This window comes from Anas acuta, chromosome 2 (assembly GCF_963932015.1).
Source record: "Anas acuta chromosome 2, bAnaAcu1.1, whole genome shotgun sequence".
Taxonomy (NCBI): domain Eukaryota; kingdom Metazoa; phylum Chordata; class Aves; order Anseriformes; family Anatidae; genus Anas; species Anas acuta.
This window is the reverse complement of record NC_088980.1, coordinates 16959286-16978497: the sequence shown is the minus strand read 5'-3', so window position 1 is coordinate 16978497 and position 19212 is coordinate 16959286. Positions and strand designations below refer to the sequence as shown.

General features: G+C 36.3%; 1 protein-coding gene across 6 annotated transcripts in view; it reads right to left on the bottom strand.

Moving 5' to 3' along the window:
• The window catches only part of MPP7 (MAGUK p55 scaffold protein 7), a 149414-nt gene that overhangs the window by 11218 nt on the left and 118984 nt on the right, over positions 1 to 19212 (bottom strand). For 4 of the 6 annotated variants that reach the window (XM_068673642.1, XM_068673641.1, XM_068673643.1 and 1 more), the window contains 2 exons: positions 11380 to 11421; positions 3915 to 4085 (listed from right to left, as the gene is read on the bottom strand). In XM_068673642.1, coding sequence (XP_068529743.1) covers positions 3915 to 4085; positions 11380 to 11421 — 213 coding nt within the window. Of the gene's footprint in view, positions 1 to 3914; positions 4086 to 11379; positions 11422 to 11468; positions 11508 to 19212 lie in introns of all 6 variants that reach the window. The other 2 variants (XM_068673644.1, XM_068673645.1) reach the window with 2 other exon arrangements.

Here is a 19212-nt window from a genome sequence, read left to right as displayed (position 1 = left end):
TGTGGGACACATGACTGTAGCATAGTTTTAGTTTACTATAAATCACCCCAGACAGCAATATTTAGTGTTACGGTGACAGATTTAGAAATACTTTGTTTATTTTTTTGTAAATGAACATTTATGTTGCTTGATGTTCCATGTTAGCCATGTCAACTGAGTAATGCTTGAATCCTGCACAAATGGACTGCAGTGCCTACCTTGCTGCAAGACAGTCTCTTGCAGAATTAAGACCTCCATCATTAAAATTTGCATTTAAGTTTTGTACCATTCAGACATGTCTGAAGAAAACTGGAAAAACTGTTTGATGTAAGTTCAGGTCTCAGGAAGATTAACCCAAGCAGTTATTCTTCACCAACAGATACAAACTGATCTCCTAGAAGTCTACTTATTTGAAAGAAAACAAAGAAAATGGTCTTTCAGAAAATATTTTGGAAGTTAGGTGACATCACCTCTGCTGGGACTGTAAAGACCCTGTAGAAAACACTCATTGACAGGCACTGTGCATGTCAGTTATTCCTCCTCTAATACAACTGACCACTATAACACAATGCAGAACTATGGCACAATGACATGAGGTAGAAAAGCAGAACATTGTTTTTCCATTTTTCAGTAAATTGTAACTAGCAGTGGGAGAGCACTTCTAGATTTGCTGTTCACTGAAGCAGGATCAGGGGGTTCATGCCAGTTTTCTCATTGGCAAGACTCGCCAACATAGATGCTGCATCCTTCGTAAAACAGCCATTTCTGAACCATGCTGACCTACCTATTCATTTAGTCAGGAAGGTTTAATGTACACAGAAACTCTAGATCCCCTTCTTCACTGTTCAGATGGTTTACTTGGAGTGGTATGGTCAAAGCAGACTATCTTCCTACAGCATTGCTGAAGTGCTATTAAATTCCTGCAGGCCACTAGTGAACATGATGCTAAAGGTACGTCCTTTGTACCGAGACAGACTTGGTCTTCACACAGCTTCTTCATGATAAAACTAAAAGTGATGGATTTTTCATTATTTAATATAAGAAATATAACAACAGAGAACTCTTCCAGTCCCCGATTCATTTTTTCTGCAGTAGTGACCAAAAGGACACCACTGTGGGGAGTATTGACAGCCTAGTTCAGGGACAAGATCCCTTTCTGATTTGTGCCACATGCTAATAACTGTTCCTTCATGGTTACACACCTCTGGTTCTTGTTTCCACCACTGCCCAGGGCAGATGCATCACCACAGATGCACCCGAAAGGCTTTACATGCCTCTGGTGACAGCACTGTATGCACGCTACCACGTGTGTTCTGGGGCACATGCTCATGGTTTGTTACTACTGACCTTGCTTAATTCTAGCACTGCCCCCTTTAGAAATTTCTGCCTTAGCTGATACTATGCCATGTACAATTACAGTCTATGGCACATCCATTCTGACTCTCAAGAAACAAAATTTGTGCTAGTCTGGCCTTCGCAATTACCGAAGCAGAAGCCTTTGTGGGCAGGACATTTTCCTCATTCAAGTAAATGAAAACTCCACTGTCTAAACAATATAGCTTGTATTAAAACGTTCTGCCTCAGCTTGATAAGGCTGCAACACTGGTCACATGATATTGGACAATTTTGCTTTTAGCAGAATCATCACGTTCATAACACCTACAAGACAGCACAGCAGAAGCATCTGTATCATTAACACTCCAGATGATCCATTATTTTAGCCCCAAGGATATGCAGGACTTTATTCACGAGCATACATTTGCAGACAAGGTAAAAGCTTGACAAACTAATACATCTAGCGGAACCTGAGACACATACATCACACTGCAGGGCACTAAAAATTACTATGTATGCAATTTGCATTCTGTAAATTAGACTAGACCAATTTAAAATGAGGCCAAAAGAAATTTCCACTTCACAGTTGTCAAACTCCCTCTCCCTAAAAAAAGAACAAAACAAAACCTCAAAAGCTTTCCAACAGTAAATTATGCATTTAGGCTTAGCATAACACAGCGGACATTTAGTGTCCCCACCAATTACAGCTATAAATTCATTATCTGTCCCTTTGTTTCCTGGTAATAATACCCAAGTTATGTTTGACAGATTATATTGTACGCTGCTACTGGCACACAAAAAGCTTTTAGAATATATTCGCTCCTACTATACCTGTGTTGCTTAGCTCTGCTACTTTTTCCACATTTTGCACAAGACATTTTTATGGTATTGGCCAGACTTAAGCTGCCCTTAATATCCAGAGAAAAACATTAGAATTACTGAAGTCTGCAATAAATTTCTGAACTGCTTTTGTTACTGAAAAAGCACACTTTCTTCATTTGATTTATTACAACAAAAATCAAATGAAATCTCTAGGTATTCTTTAGATCAGACATATGCAATTTGTTATAAAAAGTCTACTTATCACACTTTTGCACTGCGCTCTGTTGATGTAAGTGTAAAATCAACTCAACCATGTTATTACTTGTTGTATATAGCCCACAATCTCACAGTGATCACACTAGTAGGTGGCTGAATTTTAGTGCTGGGGAGTGACAAAACTGTTTATTAAAAACTAAATTTAATGTTCCCTTGGATATGAGTGATATAAAAACATAGCTGCTCAACAGTTCATAACAGTCCCTGATAGGGGGTCATATTTCTCTGCTCTGCTGCTTTTAGAGTGGAGGAAACTTTACTAATGAAGCATCAGCCTATGTACTACTGCAAAAGAAACAAGAAGTAATGAGACATTATTCCTTGGTAGTAATGGTTACTCACTGGTACTACCTTTGAAAAATTTAAAATATTATACTTCCTCCTTTTTTAGAAGATTGAAGCAATACATTTTGATTAGATAATAAACACTGTAGTGGAGCTATGGTGGTGACAGATTACAAAGGAACAGACATAAGGGTGACATCTTCAATAGTCTGCAGCTATATTTACATCTGCTCTTGGCACACAGAGGTTCACCTTTCATCTACCCTTCTCTCAACCTGCTTATTTACTTAGTTTAACACACCAGATTTTGTTGCTGTCCACGTACATATTCTGCTTGATTGACCACAGGTATTTGTTCTTTTTCTATATTGCTGTATTGATTGATCTTTAAGAGCAGAGCACTGACTTAATTCTTAAGAGTTTTAGTACAGATTGACTGCCAGCTTCAGATTAGTCACCACGGTAGCTATATTTTAACATCAACTCTTTTCGTTTTGGCAAGGCTGTAAACACCATCTCCTAGAGCAACCTTATATACTAATTGGGGTACCCTATCTAGATGGGTAGGTGGGTACAAGACAGGAGAAAAACTGCATGAATGATCATGCTCAAAGGGTGGGCTCCAGGTGACTACTGCACTAGCCATGAGTCCCCAGTACATGCTGGCAGCAATGAAGGATACCAACATGATGGGCTACATCAGCAAAAGGATTGGCAGTGAACTGAGGGAAGTGATTCTTCTTATTAGACTTATTAGACTCTGAGGAATAAGTCCACATTGCACCCTGTGTTACAAGAAAGATGTTAACAAACTGGAGGAAGGCCAGTGGAGGGCTTCCAAGATGACTGGGAGCTGAAGGATGACCTTCAGGTGAGACAGGCTGAGGGAACTGGGCTTGTATAGGCTAGAGCGGAGATGGCTTCAGGAGGACCCAACAGCACCCTTCTAATACTTGTTGAGAAGATGGAGCCTGCCTCCTTACCACGGTGAATGGTGGGAAGAGAAGATACGGTGGGAAGACAAATTCTCAAAGCTGTTGTAATCAGCAACCTGCTCTGAATTCAGTGCTGATCCTGCTCTGAGTGGGAGGTTGGACTAGGTGACCTTCTGAGATCCCCTCCATATGAATGAGTCTGTGGTAAATATTGTGCTAATTGTCAGTCCTATGTTTTACCAGGTTAAAAATAAGGTTAATGTTAATTTAAAAACAACTTACCAACCAAAACTACAAGCCTGTATTTGTCATTAGGTTGTCGTCTATATCTTGCAACTTCTTCATACGTTGGGATATCTGCTGTGTCGTACTGATCGCTCTTCTTGCACTCATACATAGATTTGTTTGTTTTTTTATCTTTTCTGCTAAGACGAAAGCTTCTTCTAAAACCAGCTGCAATAAGAACAGGATCTTTTCAAAATAAGAAAGTGAGTCTCCTCAAAATATCTGAGAACAGTCTCTTCCAAACACTCGAGGATTGGTGCATGGAATAAAAAACGCACTGTATGTTTAATAAGCCATGTCATTAGAATGATATTGTACCACAGTTTAAAACTATGTCAGATACCTATTTAAACTGCAGAATTAAGATTATCAATAAAATCATAACAGTTACAACAAGCTGTAAGGAATAATTACATTAAGTTGTTAATAAAATTTGAGTATTTTATACATTAGGAGATACACACAAGGAAAACATTCATGCAATCTGGACTCCCATACCATACTTAATGCATTTCTATTAAATCATCATGGCACACAGACATCAAATACAACATATGGTAGAAACACATCTAGTGGTTGAAAGAGTTAATGAAAATTAATTCCTTGAATTATTTTTTGTGCTTGGCTCCATGCTGATACTATAAAAAAGCGTGCTGAACCTTTCCCGAAGATGTTTAAAAATAAAACCAAACACTGTCAGTTAAATTCCAAAACACCATGAAACATCTTAAGACAACACAGTTGCCGTATTATGGATATGTTAGCATGAAATTGAAAGTTAATATTCCTATTAAATTTGCATTTACAATTGCATCAACAGAATTACATCTCCAGTACCTATCTGCAAGACTGGAAATTTCACATAGCTATTAAGTATTTACAAAAGAGATTATCATGGGCATTTTCAAGCAGAACAGTATCCCCCCCCCTCCGTCGAACACCATATGTTAAAAACTAATTTACTCCTCTGTTAATGATTACCTTACAGTTCTTCAAATAAATCCTTTACGTTAATTTTACTGGTATCTCTACTGTATTGCTTTTGTTCTAGAAGGAACTACGGAAAGGACTGCAAAGAAGGGCTGCAAAGCTGATTTCATTATTTGGTGGTAATATAGTAAAATACAAGCAACAGTTTAAAATTACTGAAAAAATCCCAACACCTTTTTTCGCCCAAAAACATTTCATAGGACAGTAAACACGTGTAAACTTTTGGTGACCCCACATTTTTCAGCAATATGTTTTCATAAACTTGTAAAAGCACTTATGTTTAGGTGTTTGAGAAGTAATCATATTACAATTTCTTCTTCAAAGGCAGTATCTGGCAAATTCAAAACCCAGTTCTGCAAATACTTAGAACCAGATCTGAAGCAAAATCCTATAAAGCTTTGTTACAGGCTTAGCATTTTGCACACCCACAGTCCCACTTAGCATAAGTCTTTGCAGAACCTGGATCACAAAGCATGTTAACCTACTTATTTTGCTGATGCGAGTCCCTATACCCACGTGAATTTACAATACATACATACATACGAAAAAAGAAGGAAATTTTGTTTTGAGAATCCAGGGATGTTGACCAATCATATTCAAAATATGAATAAGTAAAATCAAAATTGATGAATGGGGAAAAGAGCTAACAGCCACAGAAAAGGACAACACCATTTTTAAGAGCTACCGTATGTCTAGACTGAGAAGGAGGTGGACTGAGATAAAGCAGTGACCAAAATATAATATAGGAAAACATAATGAAATAGACAGGATTATGCTATTTTATTTCTTAAAAAAAAAAAAGCACACTAACACTGATGTGACTGCAGTGAGAAAAGCTCTGTCAAAGTATTGATAACTGTAAGCAGGTGCAACCATGAGTCCAGGAGATCCTGTCCACAGTGGGGTGAAAGTCCATTATGATGCTATATAATCACAGGTAACTGTATATGCAACTGCATAAAGGAAAGTTAACAGTAACATTAGCAATACAAACAGGTGAAAAGGGGTTACAAATTTCCTGAGGTCTCATCTAAAAGGCTTCAGGTTAAAAAACTGCCCTAAAAGCTAGCTAAATTGTTCCAGAAAATTGAGCTCCATGCCTCTGAGCCATGTCTCATAGCACATTTACCAACAGCTTCTTAACCTCAGCTTAAATGCTGAGATGTGAAATATTTTGGAAAAATACCCTTTTTGCAAAATTTTCATGATCAATTCAATTTCTACTGTTAGGTTTTAATATGATGATTTATAACTCATTCTTCTTTCTTCTGCCCACTTCATTCAGATTTCAAAACCAAACTACCAGGACATGGGTTATTGGAGAATATTCAATCTTTCTTCTAATAGGAGAACAAAACTGTGTGGTGTTTTCTTTTGTGGAAAAAAAAATAATAATAAAAAAATAATAATAAAAAAAGAAAATATAAGAATGTTTTTGGTTAAATTTTTGGCTGATTTGTCCCTTGTCACTTTTATGGGCTACATACAAAGCATCACCAAGACTTCAGTGATGTGGTTCCACTGCTAACATGAGCTTTCTTGATTAAAACATTTGACATTTCTTAGATTGAAACTAACCAGCAAAATGAAATTAGTAGTATTTTCCTTTGCTTTTAGAAGTTTCAACAGCAAGTTTACCTATAGGTTACAGAGAACTATTACATTAATTAAAAAGAACACACAAATATGGGGGTGAGAGGTAACAAAGGCAGTTTCCAGTATAACTGATTTCTCTGCAGCATGCTTGTGAAAGCACCCTGTAAAATGACTGAATAGGAAAACCCTGTGGTATGGGGACTGCTTTGTTACCTGAAGACAATTGTCAATTTGAAAGTTCTTCCTCAGAGCACATCTGAAAAGCCCCAAGAAAGTTTGCTCTAAGTAGCTTTCAAATCCAAGGAAAATGCAGAGTGCAGACAGAAGGGATGAGCCTGTTTCAAATAGATCCCACATTTTTATGATACTGCTACTGCGTTCCTGGAAACACGCCTCTCCCTCTCTCACATCTGCCATTATACATCCACACATATGTGGCTTAACTTTACTATGACCTTCAGAAGCTATTTTCTAAATAAGTGCTAATAAATGTTTTCTATCGAACTCTGCATATATGATTGCATTAGGTGCTGGGCAGCTATGACTGTGCAGAAAGATTAAGCTGACTGAAACAACGCTGTGCTTGCAAGAAATGAATACTTCTATGAACAAGCAAAAAAAAAATCCTGCTTATGTCTGCATCTTTTGCAATTTAGGAAAGATGAAAACCAAACTCCATAAATTTAAATTAACAATAGAGCATTATTAGAAATATAGTGGTGAGAATCACCATGGAAAAACAGAAGCAAGACTGAGATACAATAGAAAAATGAAGTTTCTGTAAAAGGATTAAGCTTAAAAGTAAACTTCTACAAGAGAACAGAGGGAAAAAGAATTGCTAGCCCAGGATATTTGATAAAATAAAATTCAGTGAATGTGAAAGGAGTCACAACCTATACTGCCTGTGGAATATGGATATCAGCAGAAATTAACCTTAGCTGCCAAGTATGCAGGCTATAAAATAAAAGGGGAAAATTCTGTCACCACAGCAACATAAAACTCTGGACATTAAGAAGCTTGCAGCAGGGCACTGGTTTCAGCTCTGTGACTAGAAGCCTACTGAACATGCTAACCCATAAAGCCCCCCTGGAATGTAACAGGTTTGGTGAAATAGGAACAGCCGCCGGGAAGAAAATATGAAGAACAAATGTTCTCCAGCTACAGAAGTCTCCAAACACTTCTCAACATGAAACAAAAATCAGAAGCTGCTACTAATAAACTTAATTAAGGTCCAACGACAATCCAAGGAAAACTACTCATATCTTTAAGAATAAGAAAAAGAATGAAAAAAATAAAAGTCTGTTTATTCTTTTAATCGCTAGCAATACACATCCTTACATTTGCATAGGGAAATCCACTTGGATTTCAGAATCCAAACTGAAAACTGGCAATGCGCATACACATCCTGTACCCCCTGAAATATTTTTAAAAGATGCCAATGTAAAATGCTGTGTTTCTTTAGATTTAGTAATAAAATTCAAAAGAAGTGAACAAAGGATTGTGATTACATTCAATGAATGTAAATTCAAATATGTTCATGAAATTAGAAAGCTAATTTCTCAAATTCAGAGAAGCTACCCTAACAGGACATATTATAATTTAAATCCATCTTTGCTCCACGAATTCACCAGTAAGGCTCCAGAATCCTATAAAGCACTTAAATGTGCTCTGTTCATTTTCATTCTTTAAAACAAGAGCTAAAGCATATGCTTATATTATGAATATCCTTTGATGAATTTAGTTTAATCTTATATAACTTTTAGTGAAAAAATGGTATTTGTAAATGAATTTACATGTACTTTTAGTATTCATATTGCCAACAAAAATAATTATAGTACCATGGTCGTTACCAAGGTTTGTAAGAAAATGCTTTAAAATATTGTAATATTTTATTAGATATTTCTGGATATTTTTTCCCCTTCAAAATATTGGGATTTTTTTACACTCGCTCGTATCCTGAGTATTTCTATTGTTACACAGGAACTGCACAAACACAGAGCAGACTTCGTACTCTGCCTGCTTCTGGACTGATTCCCAGCTTGCACATTTAGACAGGGTTAATAAAAATTTAGATTATGTCTGGATTTTTAAGACAAAATTGAGAATAGTAAACAGATGATATTCATCTATATTTACTGTATGTTCATAAAGGTTCAAGTAATGTAACTAGAATTTAAGGTTGGCAAGGATGAACTCCTAATGTTCTCCCCAGCAATTTCTCAGGAAATTAAGGCAGAAACACACAATACAAGAGTGTAACTTAAGTATTAAGAACTGGTGAAAAATCATGAAATTTATTTGAGCCACTTTAGAGTGGAGTGTTCAAATTAATAGTAGGTTAACCCTGGGCATAAAAGATCAGAACCCAAAAGGCAGAGAAATCATGCTTTCTTAAAGCTGTCTTTTCTATTGATTGCTCTTCATGACCACCTCGTGTGCATCTGAAGTACAAACCCTTTCAGAGGAGTTCCGATACTCAGAGGACATCCTGGTTCAGACTGAAATGTGAACACATACACAGAGCCCTAAACCCATAACAAGCCATGAAATTGAATTAAAAACAAGAATCAAAAATAGAACTGTTGCAGTTCACTTGATGTGATTACGCGTTATTAAAATGAGGATGAAACCTGACTTACTCTTTTTGATTTTAGGAAGTTGCCAGTGCATCTGTACTTTGAAAACCTGTTCTAAAATTTTAACATGCAAAAAGATATACCATGCTTCAACCCAGCTGATGCTAACCGTTCATATGTGTGAATATTAGCTGCTGTAAATGCAAGGTGATACAGCTCAGCTCCTTCATTACTGGTTAAACTAATTCAGGCTGCCTTGTTCTTGCAATAGGTTATGACGCACTGACAGGCATCCTGAACTCGTTGGGGTGACCCAAGTCCTTCGGTGGCAACATTTCAGGTTTTGTTTCCAGTTTAGTATGTTTAATCAAGACTTCATGCTGTAAAACTGAAGACTTGCCTATAAATTTATTTATGTAGTAAGCAAGGAGAGCCACAAATGTCTATCATCTTTCGATAGCATATATATTCAGAAAAATGGGATACTCAGGATTCATGCCAAAAACCAGTACTGCAGAACGCAGGCAGACATTCAGATCATGCTGTTTTCAGCATCAGACAAATTCACTGATAGGGAGCCTGCTGCTTTTTGGGGGAGTGAAGAGCTCCAAGAAACCTCTAATTTCTAAACCAAGTATCTAATTATTTACTATCAATGAATATACTTGTGTGCCTACCCCAAGATCGATCCTAGCCTTAGACACATCTTTTTTCTCCCTGCTGTTCTGTCTCCCAGCCCTCATCTCTGTCACCTTACTTCCAGTGGCACAGACCCAGCACAAGAAGGCCAAAGGGCCACCAGTGGACTGATGGCAGCTCTCCAGCGTGTGGAAGCTCTCAAAAGATAAAACCACTGTCTGCACTGTACAGTAGATCTCCAGGAATTCTTCTAAAGTTTTTGCCTAAGTTAACTGGTCATCATCTTGAATTTTTGTTCAATAGCTTCTTCCTCAAGACATCTCCTTCCTAGACGACTGAGCCATCTGGTACCTGCTGACCCCAGCGTTTCATGGAATGGGCAACAGCACGAAGGCAATGGGTTCTGCTTTGTTGCTGTCCTCCTCAAATACAGCAGCAGCCCACTAAGACCTGACTGCGAAACCACAATAGTCTGACCTTCAGCATCGCAACCAGAAGGAAAAGATGTGGAAAAAAAGAACTTTTTGTCTTCAAAGAGAAGATTTGATAACAAAACTTTAGTTTATCTGGAATGACATCCAAAGCTCCATTTTCAAGTATACTTCAACCTCTCAATACAACTGCAATTTAATGTTAATATCGTTCATATACTAACAAGCTTAACAGTTAATTTTCAGCACAATCAGATGACCATTAGTGACACAAATGCATGATAAAATCGTACTCCACTAAGCTTTTGCAAAGAGGTCAAAGTCCTTTCAGTTGGATAGCTTGTCTGTTCCTGGTGCCATTCATATACCACATTTACAAACAGCACACTACAATATGAAAACCATCTCTGATTTACAGCCCTGGTCTAAGGTGTTTCAGCAAGCCCGATTGCTTGGATGTACCAAAGCACTCTGACATGTTTCTTCCTACTCCTCTTGTAGTAGGAGGATGAAAGCCTTGGGAAAAGGGCTGGTTGCCACAAAATCCACGCCAGCCAGTCTTCAGCTGGCAGGAATTCTGGACGGTTTCAACTGAAATATTTTCACATAGCTTTTAAAATGGCACAAATTAAAAAAGTTGAAACATATTATGGAACATTCACCTTATTTAAATGTTACTTTTGTTTGAAATTCGGAATGCTGAAGCTGAAGCCAAGGGACTCCTTCCCCTCCGCTTCCCCCCTCCCCACAATGATACATTGAGCTCAGACTAGCTTTAAAGCTAAATTTAAGCCATTGAGTTATTAGGACTTATTTTATTTTGTAATGTGGAAAAAGAACCCGTGCCTGCAAATTTGCTTTGTACTCTCACTCAGTCCTTCCAAAATTGTTAGACAGACAAGTACAAAGAAAGAAAAGGTAAGCAAACCTTGGATAAAACCTTGAAAGCGTGTCTTTAAAGTCTTAAACTTTTCATGATATTGTAACCTTATTGTTACATTAAACACATTGCTGAGTTAATATACCTAAAAAGTCAGTATTTCTCCCAAATTTATGTATATATATTTATTTAAACTTAAAATCAGTACAGCATTTTAGTAGCTTATGATTAACCAGATACTGGCATACTACACTGCACAAATCCTTTATGTCAAATCCAATGAGCCATTTTCAAAACCTTAGTTTTCATGCTTTTCTCATGCACAGAACAGACACTTGTATGCAGATTACCCCCGAAAGCAAAGTGGACACAGCAGTTCCAGGGAAAAGAAGCTGAAAGAAAGAAAGAAAGAAATTGTCTTTTGTAACCAATTGCTCACCTAGATAGGATCCACTGTTGTGACCAGCACATTCAGCATCTTCTGGACGAAGGGTAAAAGCATACAGAATAAGAGCCAAGAAATAAAGCAGAATAGTTAGAAGCCCAGCAAAAAATACAGAAGAAAGTACTTAAAAATGACAACTGTACAAAGCATAGCATCAGAAAGCCTTCAATAAGCCACTTTTTTAAAAACATAAAACAACATTTATTGTTTTATATTTTAACTGGAGATATTCTGGGATGTTGCAGCATGCACACTGATCTTTTTACCTTTTCAAGCAAAAAATTTGATGACGGCGAACATTCTAAGAAGGATTCTAACACTGTATTATTCACACTTTATCAGTTAATAGAAAATAGGATGCCACTTAAAAGAAAGCAAAATGTATTTGATGTAAATCAAGCTTTTTTCATAAATTACACATTATCAGACTTTAGCTTTAAGTTTTGGCTCACTGGATTAGACAGAAAGGTTTTTGATCAAAAACACATCCTCTCATTTGATATAAAATAACTATAATGTATATTTTTACATGCCAGAGGCCCTTTGATCAAAAATATGAGCTACAATTTCTAATGCCTTTATAAACAAAGGCCTCTTAAGTTTAAAAAAAAAATTACAAGAGATCAGCTGCTATTACTTTAACATATGCTGCAAGCATAACAGTAACCGGCTACACTCAGAGGGAAAACAGTAAAGATGATACTACATGGATGAACTTTTTACCGTCTCAGAGAAATACTTCTTTGGTATTAATTAGAAATGCAAGACTTCTCATGGCCATGTAATTAAGTCAGAACCACCTCCTTCCAACCCAGCCCACCCAAGTTTTGCTACTACAATTTTATGACACTCCTCTTCTATACATATCTTACAACAGTTCAAAAAAGAGAGAAAAGAGTTTAAAACAATAATCCAAGTTAAGGAGCTTTTCATGAAGCAACTAGGAATATTTTGGTATTTTTTATCTACTTCTAAAATGATTCAGTGTATTTGGTGGCAATATAGAAGCAATATATATATATAACATCTCTTAGAAACATTGGACTATATTCAATTTAATTCTAAACACATGTTCTCTAAATAAAATTATTGGGCTATGCAGGGAAACTTTTGTACATGTACCTTCAATTTCCTCTGAGAAGCACAAAGGAAAAATAGGAAAGGAAATCATTAAATGGAGTGAAAGCATAACTTAAGAAAGAAAAGTTAAATCTAAGAAGAAAAATGCACCTACCACACTCAACCGCTTCCTCATCTTAGAACAGCCAAAAAAACAAAGTATTATTGTTTAATACTTCATAAATAGGAAAAAAATGTAGCTATGTAAGCTACTCTAAAATTCTCTTGATAGCACCTATTATATTGAGGTATATACCAACATACCAGCAACTGAGTTCAACTTACATGTTTAACTACACTCAAAGACAGAAAGGGACCTAAAAAGACATTGAAATATCATGTGTGCTGCATGTTTCCTGCATGAGATTTTTCTGTTATTTATTTGGTAGCAGTGTCCTTACCCAGTTCTTACGGATGATTTCTTTTGTATTAAACGCTGAGTTTGTTAATCCCATTGTATCAGTCTTAACCCAGAACTTCTAAGAATCACTACCATGAATGTGATCTCAGTATTTTTCTGCATTTACAATAACAATTGCTACTGCTCTTAGAGCTGTGTTTTTCACTTTTTTTTTGTACGTTTTTGAATGTCTATTGCTGTAGCTGAAAAAAAGCCGAAAGAATTTCTATACTCTGTCATTACTTCTCTGACATTATGCCCCTATAATAGACTTGACTTTCTGTTTACCCACAGCAAATCAATACATTTCTGCCTCCTTGACAGGGGAAAATTAATATTTTTACAATCATTTTTGGGCTTGCACAGAAAAACAACATATATATATATATATATATATATATAATGGATTTTGGTTCACAGAGACATTACATATTGAGGTCTAGATTTATAGAGTTTACAATCTAGATCTTATTAAAATTTCCTTTGAAATCTGGATAAATACATCTAAAATATTAAATATTTTTAAGAGTTTCCATGAAGCGTGTCTTCTTTCAGAACATGGAGAAATTATTCAAGAGATATTTTAAAATCCATCTTGCATAGTGGATGTTTCAAGTAAAGGCTAGGTCAAAAGTCTCTTGCCTGTATGAGTAAAGAGAAGAGTTTTCCCATTTCATCCCATGAAATAGGTACAAAAGTCTTTTCTGTTGGGGGAAGAATATAGTTTTGCAGAATCATTTCTTGATACTTCTTTTTTTTTTTTTTTGAGGACTTATTTTTAAAAATGCATTAATTTGGAAGATTTATGAATCATATGTACAATGTATTTCTAAACTCAAGGTGACCACATGGCTTCAGTAGGCTGGACCAGGAAAAAAAGAGGTCTGCATGTACACACAGGTATGCACTCACGCAACCCCACCTGCACATATGGGAAATGATGGAGCTACAGCAGCTCAGCTAAACTACGCTCAGCTGAACAGAACCCAGGTTTCTGGTTAAAAAGGTAATGGTCTTAACTAATTAATTGATTTAATGCTTCAGTTAATGCAAAAATATAAATTGAAGATGTTAGGATTCCCAAGTGAGCTCGGTAATGCTAGAGTGGAGAAGCCACAATGTTTACAAGCTGAGATGAAGTGGAGTTTTCAATTTTTATTTATTTGTTGTTGTTATAAATTTTTCTTCTTAATACTACTCTTGGCTTTCTTGGGCTACTCCTCAGTAAAAATCTAACAGTTTATAATGAAAAGATGTGGGAAATCATAGCTTAATACAGCTATGAAACAGTCATCGCCATGTAGCTCCCAATTTGAATTTTACCAGGAATTTTACTGGGACTACTGTCTGTCCCTACTAAAGGCAGACGTTATTTGCCAGTAAGCGTCCTGTTAGGATTCACCACTAACTAACTCAGCTCTATGTGCGTGAATCAGTTGTATGCATGCAGCAGATATTTGCAGAGACATGCCAAAAGCTCTGGAGTTTAGAGGTACAGAAAGCTGGGGTAAATCTTCTCAGGCCAATATAGTTTTGCTGAACTGAAGTGGGGTGGGAATGGAAACAGATGTTTATCTGGAAGGAAAAAATAAGAGACTAAAAGAGGACAGAAAATAAGGAGGAAATCTGAAGGGAAATAAGAAAATAAAAGCAGTGACAAAATGAAAAAAAACTGAGAAAAGAAGAAATTACTTATAGTATGATAAGGGAAAGTAGTTACAAAGAAAATAGTTGTGGAATGGGAATGAAACAACAGTGAAGTACCAAAATAGATAGAGATGGTAAAAAAGAAATAGGAAACACAAGCACAATGAAAGCTTAGGAAGTAGGTGTTTTTATTTATTTTAGAAAGATTTCAGGATAGCCAATATGCTACACTGCGACAATGCAAACCACTAGTACATACATTTTATTTTTGTATGTATTTTAACTGAAATTTATTTGGATTTGATTTTGGGGGCCTCACCTAAAGTACAGTTCAGCACCAGACTAAAATTGTAAACTCTTGCTGACTTCCAACAATATTTCCATCAAATAATCTTATTTGAATGTTTCTCAGGCTAAATTTAGATCCAACAGCTCCACTCACATTACATAATCCCTGAAATTCTATTTCACTCTAGTAAGCAAGAAATTGTGATATACAACAATCTGCATTACAATGAGTATTTTAAACACTTTTTTTTTTTTTTTTTTTTTTTAGTGTGGAACAGCCCCACATATCACTGGACATTTATACTGTTTTGAATCCTACAGGGTTCTATAGATCAAACAATACACACATGTTCATCTTATAGAAAATTTAAGGTGATCTAATTTAATCCTCTCACAACATCCTCAGATAACAGTATCTCTAGAATTAGGAAAATGTAGAAGGATAGTCTTGCGATGAAGGACAGAGCAAGTTTATGGTAGCCACTTCCACTTCTGTCTCATGTGACCTTGATTCAAATGTCATCCAGCTGCAGGTTTCCTTAATTTCTGTGGTAGCAGGAAGTTAGTATTTGTAAGGACAGAAGACTTCTGAACAAAGATGCTAATTTAACTCTAAAGGTCTGGTGTATTTTTTGTTTTTACTCCTCTAACTACTTGCAGGTGGGCAATTAAGTATCAAACATGAACACAGAAAAATACTGAGAAGAAAGGCATCGTTAATCTCGTGCAGCAATTATAACAAGCAGAAGAGTCCTACAATACATTTATCCTAAATGTTTGGTCTTCAAGTACAAGTGGTACAAAGCCTTCATTCTTTCAGCCTGTTTAAATTCTTTTGTAGGCAGTACGCGATCTTCAATTCACAAGACACTCATCTCTGGATAAAGTGGGTTACATCTTGTTTGAATGAACACCATTTGGCTGCAGTTAAATATTTCCTCTTGCTCATACAATGCCAATCACATATGGTAAATCAAAATTGAAAGTAAAATAGAATTTAAGGCCTAGAAAAACTAAATAATGATGACTTTGCCACAGTAAGTATTAACATTTCGCATTAAATATACAGAACAAATGTATTTTCAAGGAAAAGACATCTCTGAACAGCTCTGTCTTAGATGCTTCATACATAAACATATTTATATATAAATATACACACAGGGCACAGATAAACATATATACATATGCATGCACTGCATAGGTTAACAGAAGTTACAGGCTACACTAGTATAAAATATAAAGTTGCCACTAATTTTCATACCAGAGACAACACATATATGAGAATACAACTGCTATGAAAGCAAAATTATGCTGAAAGGATAAAATATCTTGGCTGATTATTGTAGTTCATAACTGCAGAACAGTAACTAAATTATTTGGTTGTTATTTGAAGAAAAATACTTTTTTTTTTTTTCCCTCAGAAAAACAACAGGTGATCAATGTTTTATCTACAGATAAGCTACAAACACAGGAATTATGATGTTTGTTCGCAGTGACTATTTCAGTTAGAATATGATTAGTCTTTGTATTCAAGTTAGCAGGCTGGGAACAATTAAATAAATTAATTCTTCCCTGTGCTGAGTCTCTTGGCACTCCTTGGCCTGGATGCAGTGTCAGGAGAACTCACGGAGCCAACTTTGGCTACAAAGCTGTGCCCAAGTTAAGATGAGCTCATATAGCCAGGAATGCCGTTCAGAATAGCTCAGGAATACCAGAGAAGCAGATTTCATCACAGCTGGCAATCAGCCATGGCTAATATGCTCAGATATACCTCAGCTGATTTCATGCAGCCAGACACCACTACCGTCCCCTCCCTCCACATCCCACAGAACCCCCTCATACCCTGTGCCAGGTGCATTGTCCCAGCATGGGCAGGGTTAGTCCTACTCACACAATTTCATGCATCTCCTTTCCTTTACTTTCATTCCATTTTCCTGTTTTCTATGCTGCTTTTTCTCACCATTTTTTTCCAGCGTAATTTTCCCATAGTATTAATGCACAAGCAACACTGCTTTTTGCTGAAAAGAAACTACCGTTAAGTATCAAGAGAAATGCTGAAAAGACTTAAGAGGTTTGTTATCCCTCCATCATTTCTGAGCTCCAGAAATAATGCTATCAATTTTATCAGCAGGTCAGCACATCTAACTGCCACTTATCTCATGCTTTTAAAACTTTTAAAATCTTATTGTTGAAACTACCAAGAGGGTTTTCTAACCAATAATAATAAACTGAAAGAGGTCAAAGTTTGTATTAGTAATTTTTGCATTCACTGTTTCTAAAACTTTAGCAAAACAAGTATGTTAGTATTCGAATTAAACAGAATTAAGAAACAACTGAACTATCATGGAAATATTGACTACTGTAGTGCTCTTGCATAATACTGTTAGTTACACTTATTTAATCATTTCAAAGCCCATCCTCTCTGGGGTTATGCCTAACAGGTTGACAGACCAACTTTCGTCCATCTATTCTTCCACCGCTCTTATTTCTTTTCCCATTGCCCAATCCTTTCTCCTTTTCTACATCCTCAATACTAAATTTTGCTTCCATGCTTCTCCCCTTATTTTTTACTCTGACTTTTCTGGGTCTTCCTCTGAATGTAAAATCATCTCTGGTCACCATAGGGTCCATCTGTATTACCACCTTACCTCCAAATACCATTCGACTATGCACCCTCTCTACTTACAAATAAAAGTGTTATTTCACTTACCTTTCAATACGAAATAGCTTTGCCCTCTCTTCAGTGTACATACTGAAGGTTTTACAGTTTGAATTGTGCAATCTGAGAATGATTCTGTTATTTCTTTTAGGAAAATGGCTAGATTCTGGGAGAGCTGTATGTATGGAAATTATCTTCCACAAAGCTAATGTGTTTGATTTTACTTATATTCACTTTACATGTAGACACAATGAAACAGTTCACTTGGCTATTAAACTGAAATTAAGACTTGGAATTTCCATTGTAAACTGATCATTTTAACAATCTAGAATTAGGTTGGGCTTCTTTTTTCCTCAGTGCAAATGATTATCACTGAAAATGATTCGTGGAAAATTTCCTCTGCTCCCTGTCCTCAAGATGTGTATGCATACAAGCTGGTCAGTATCACCAAAAAAACACACTTTTTTTTTTAGCTTCCAAATTTACGATACACAAATACGTGTACAGTTTAACAATATGCATTGCTATGCTGAAAAGTACAAAAAAGTCAAAATTGGAAACAGAAAGGCTTTCCAAAAGTAATGTAATCTAGTTTCTTGCAGCATTTGACACATACTTAATTATGCTAAGAAACAATCCTGATAGATGTTAGTTACTCTGAATAGTTATTGACTGTGTTTCAGAGAGCTCTTCTTCTAGTTACATATAACTGCCCTCCCCAATTCCCAACATTGGCTTGAGGAGAGAGAGGAAAAAAAGTGGTAAGATAGTTCTGGGGTAAGATTTTGACTAATTTTTAGATTAATTTTCAAGTACAAAGACACTACTACCCTGGAAGCCCATATAAGAAAACAGAGTTGATTCATAGTTTCTTGGTATTCAAGAAAACAGAGTTTTTCTTCTCAATTATAGATTTCTTCCTCATTACAAAACATGGGATGTGGGGAAGAGTTGATTAAGCAAAGCAGGCTGGCATCCAGTGCTAGTTACCATGTCTCAAGAAAGCTTCCTTGTGCAAAAGTCCCAGTCCTCTCACAAAAGGGACTTTTATTAGCAGCTCTGTTTAAATTAATGGATTTTTGTCTTTTGGAAGCTCTAGGGAATTATCTACCGGCAATCACACTTTCCATCCAAACTGCTACAGGAATTCAGGTCATAAAATTGGGTAAGATCAACTAAAATGACAATCAACCTTTCAATGACCTTTTCAACCTTTCAATTTCCTTTTCAGAAAGATCTACAGGACATCATTTTCACCGAGTAACTACCCATCCAAACGATGGAGAACCTTGTATCATGATGAAGGCCCAGAGCATGGGCTGAAAAAGAATCTCATGAAATCCAGCATTACCAATTTTCTACCTCTCTATATGGGATTTTAAATAAAACTTTAGAGGACAATGATCAGTGGACCATGCCCAATCAAAACAAAACAAAAAAATCAGACCAAGCAGTCCTTCCCAATTTTCTATTTTCTACGTCACCTTCCTCACACACTTCTGATATCGTCAATATTCTCTTCATTCATTTGAGTATGCATGGTTTTCCAGCATCTCCCAGTTTTGGCAAGGCGAGTGCTGTGAACTAATTTAGACAAAGCATCTCACAGTGTCACTGTTGTGCTT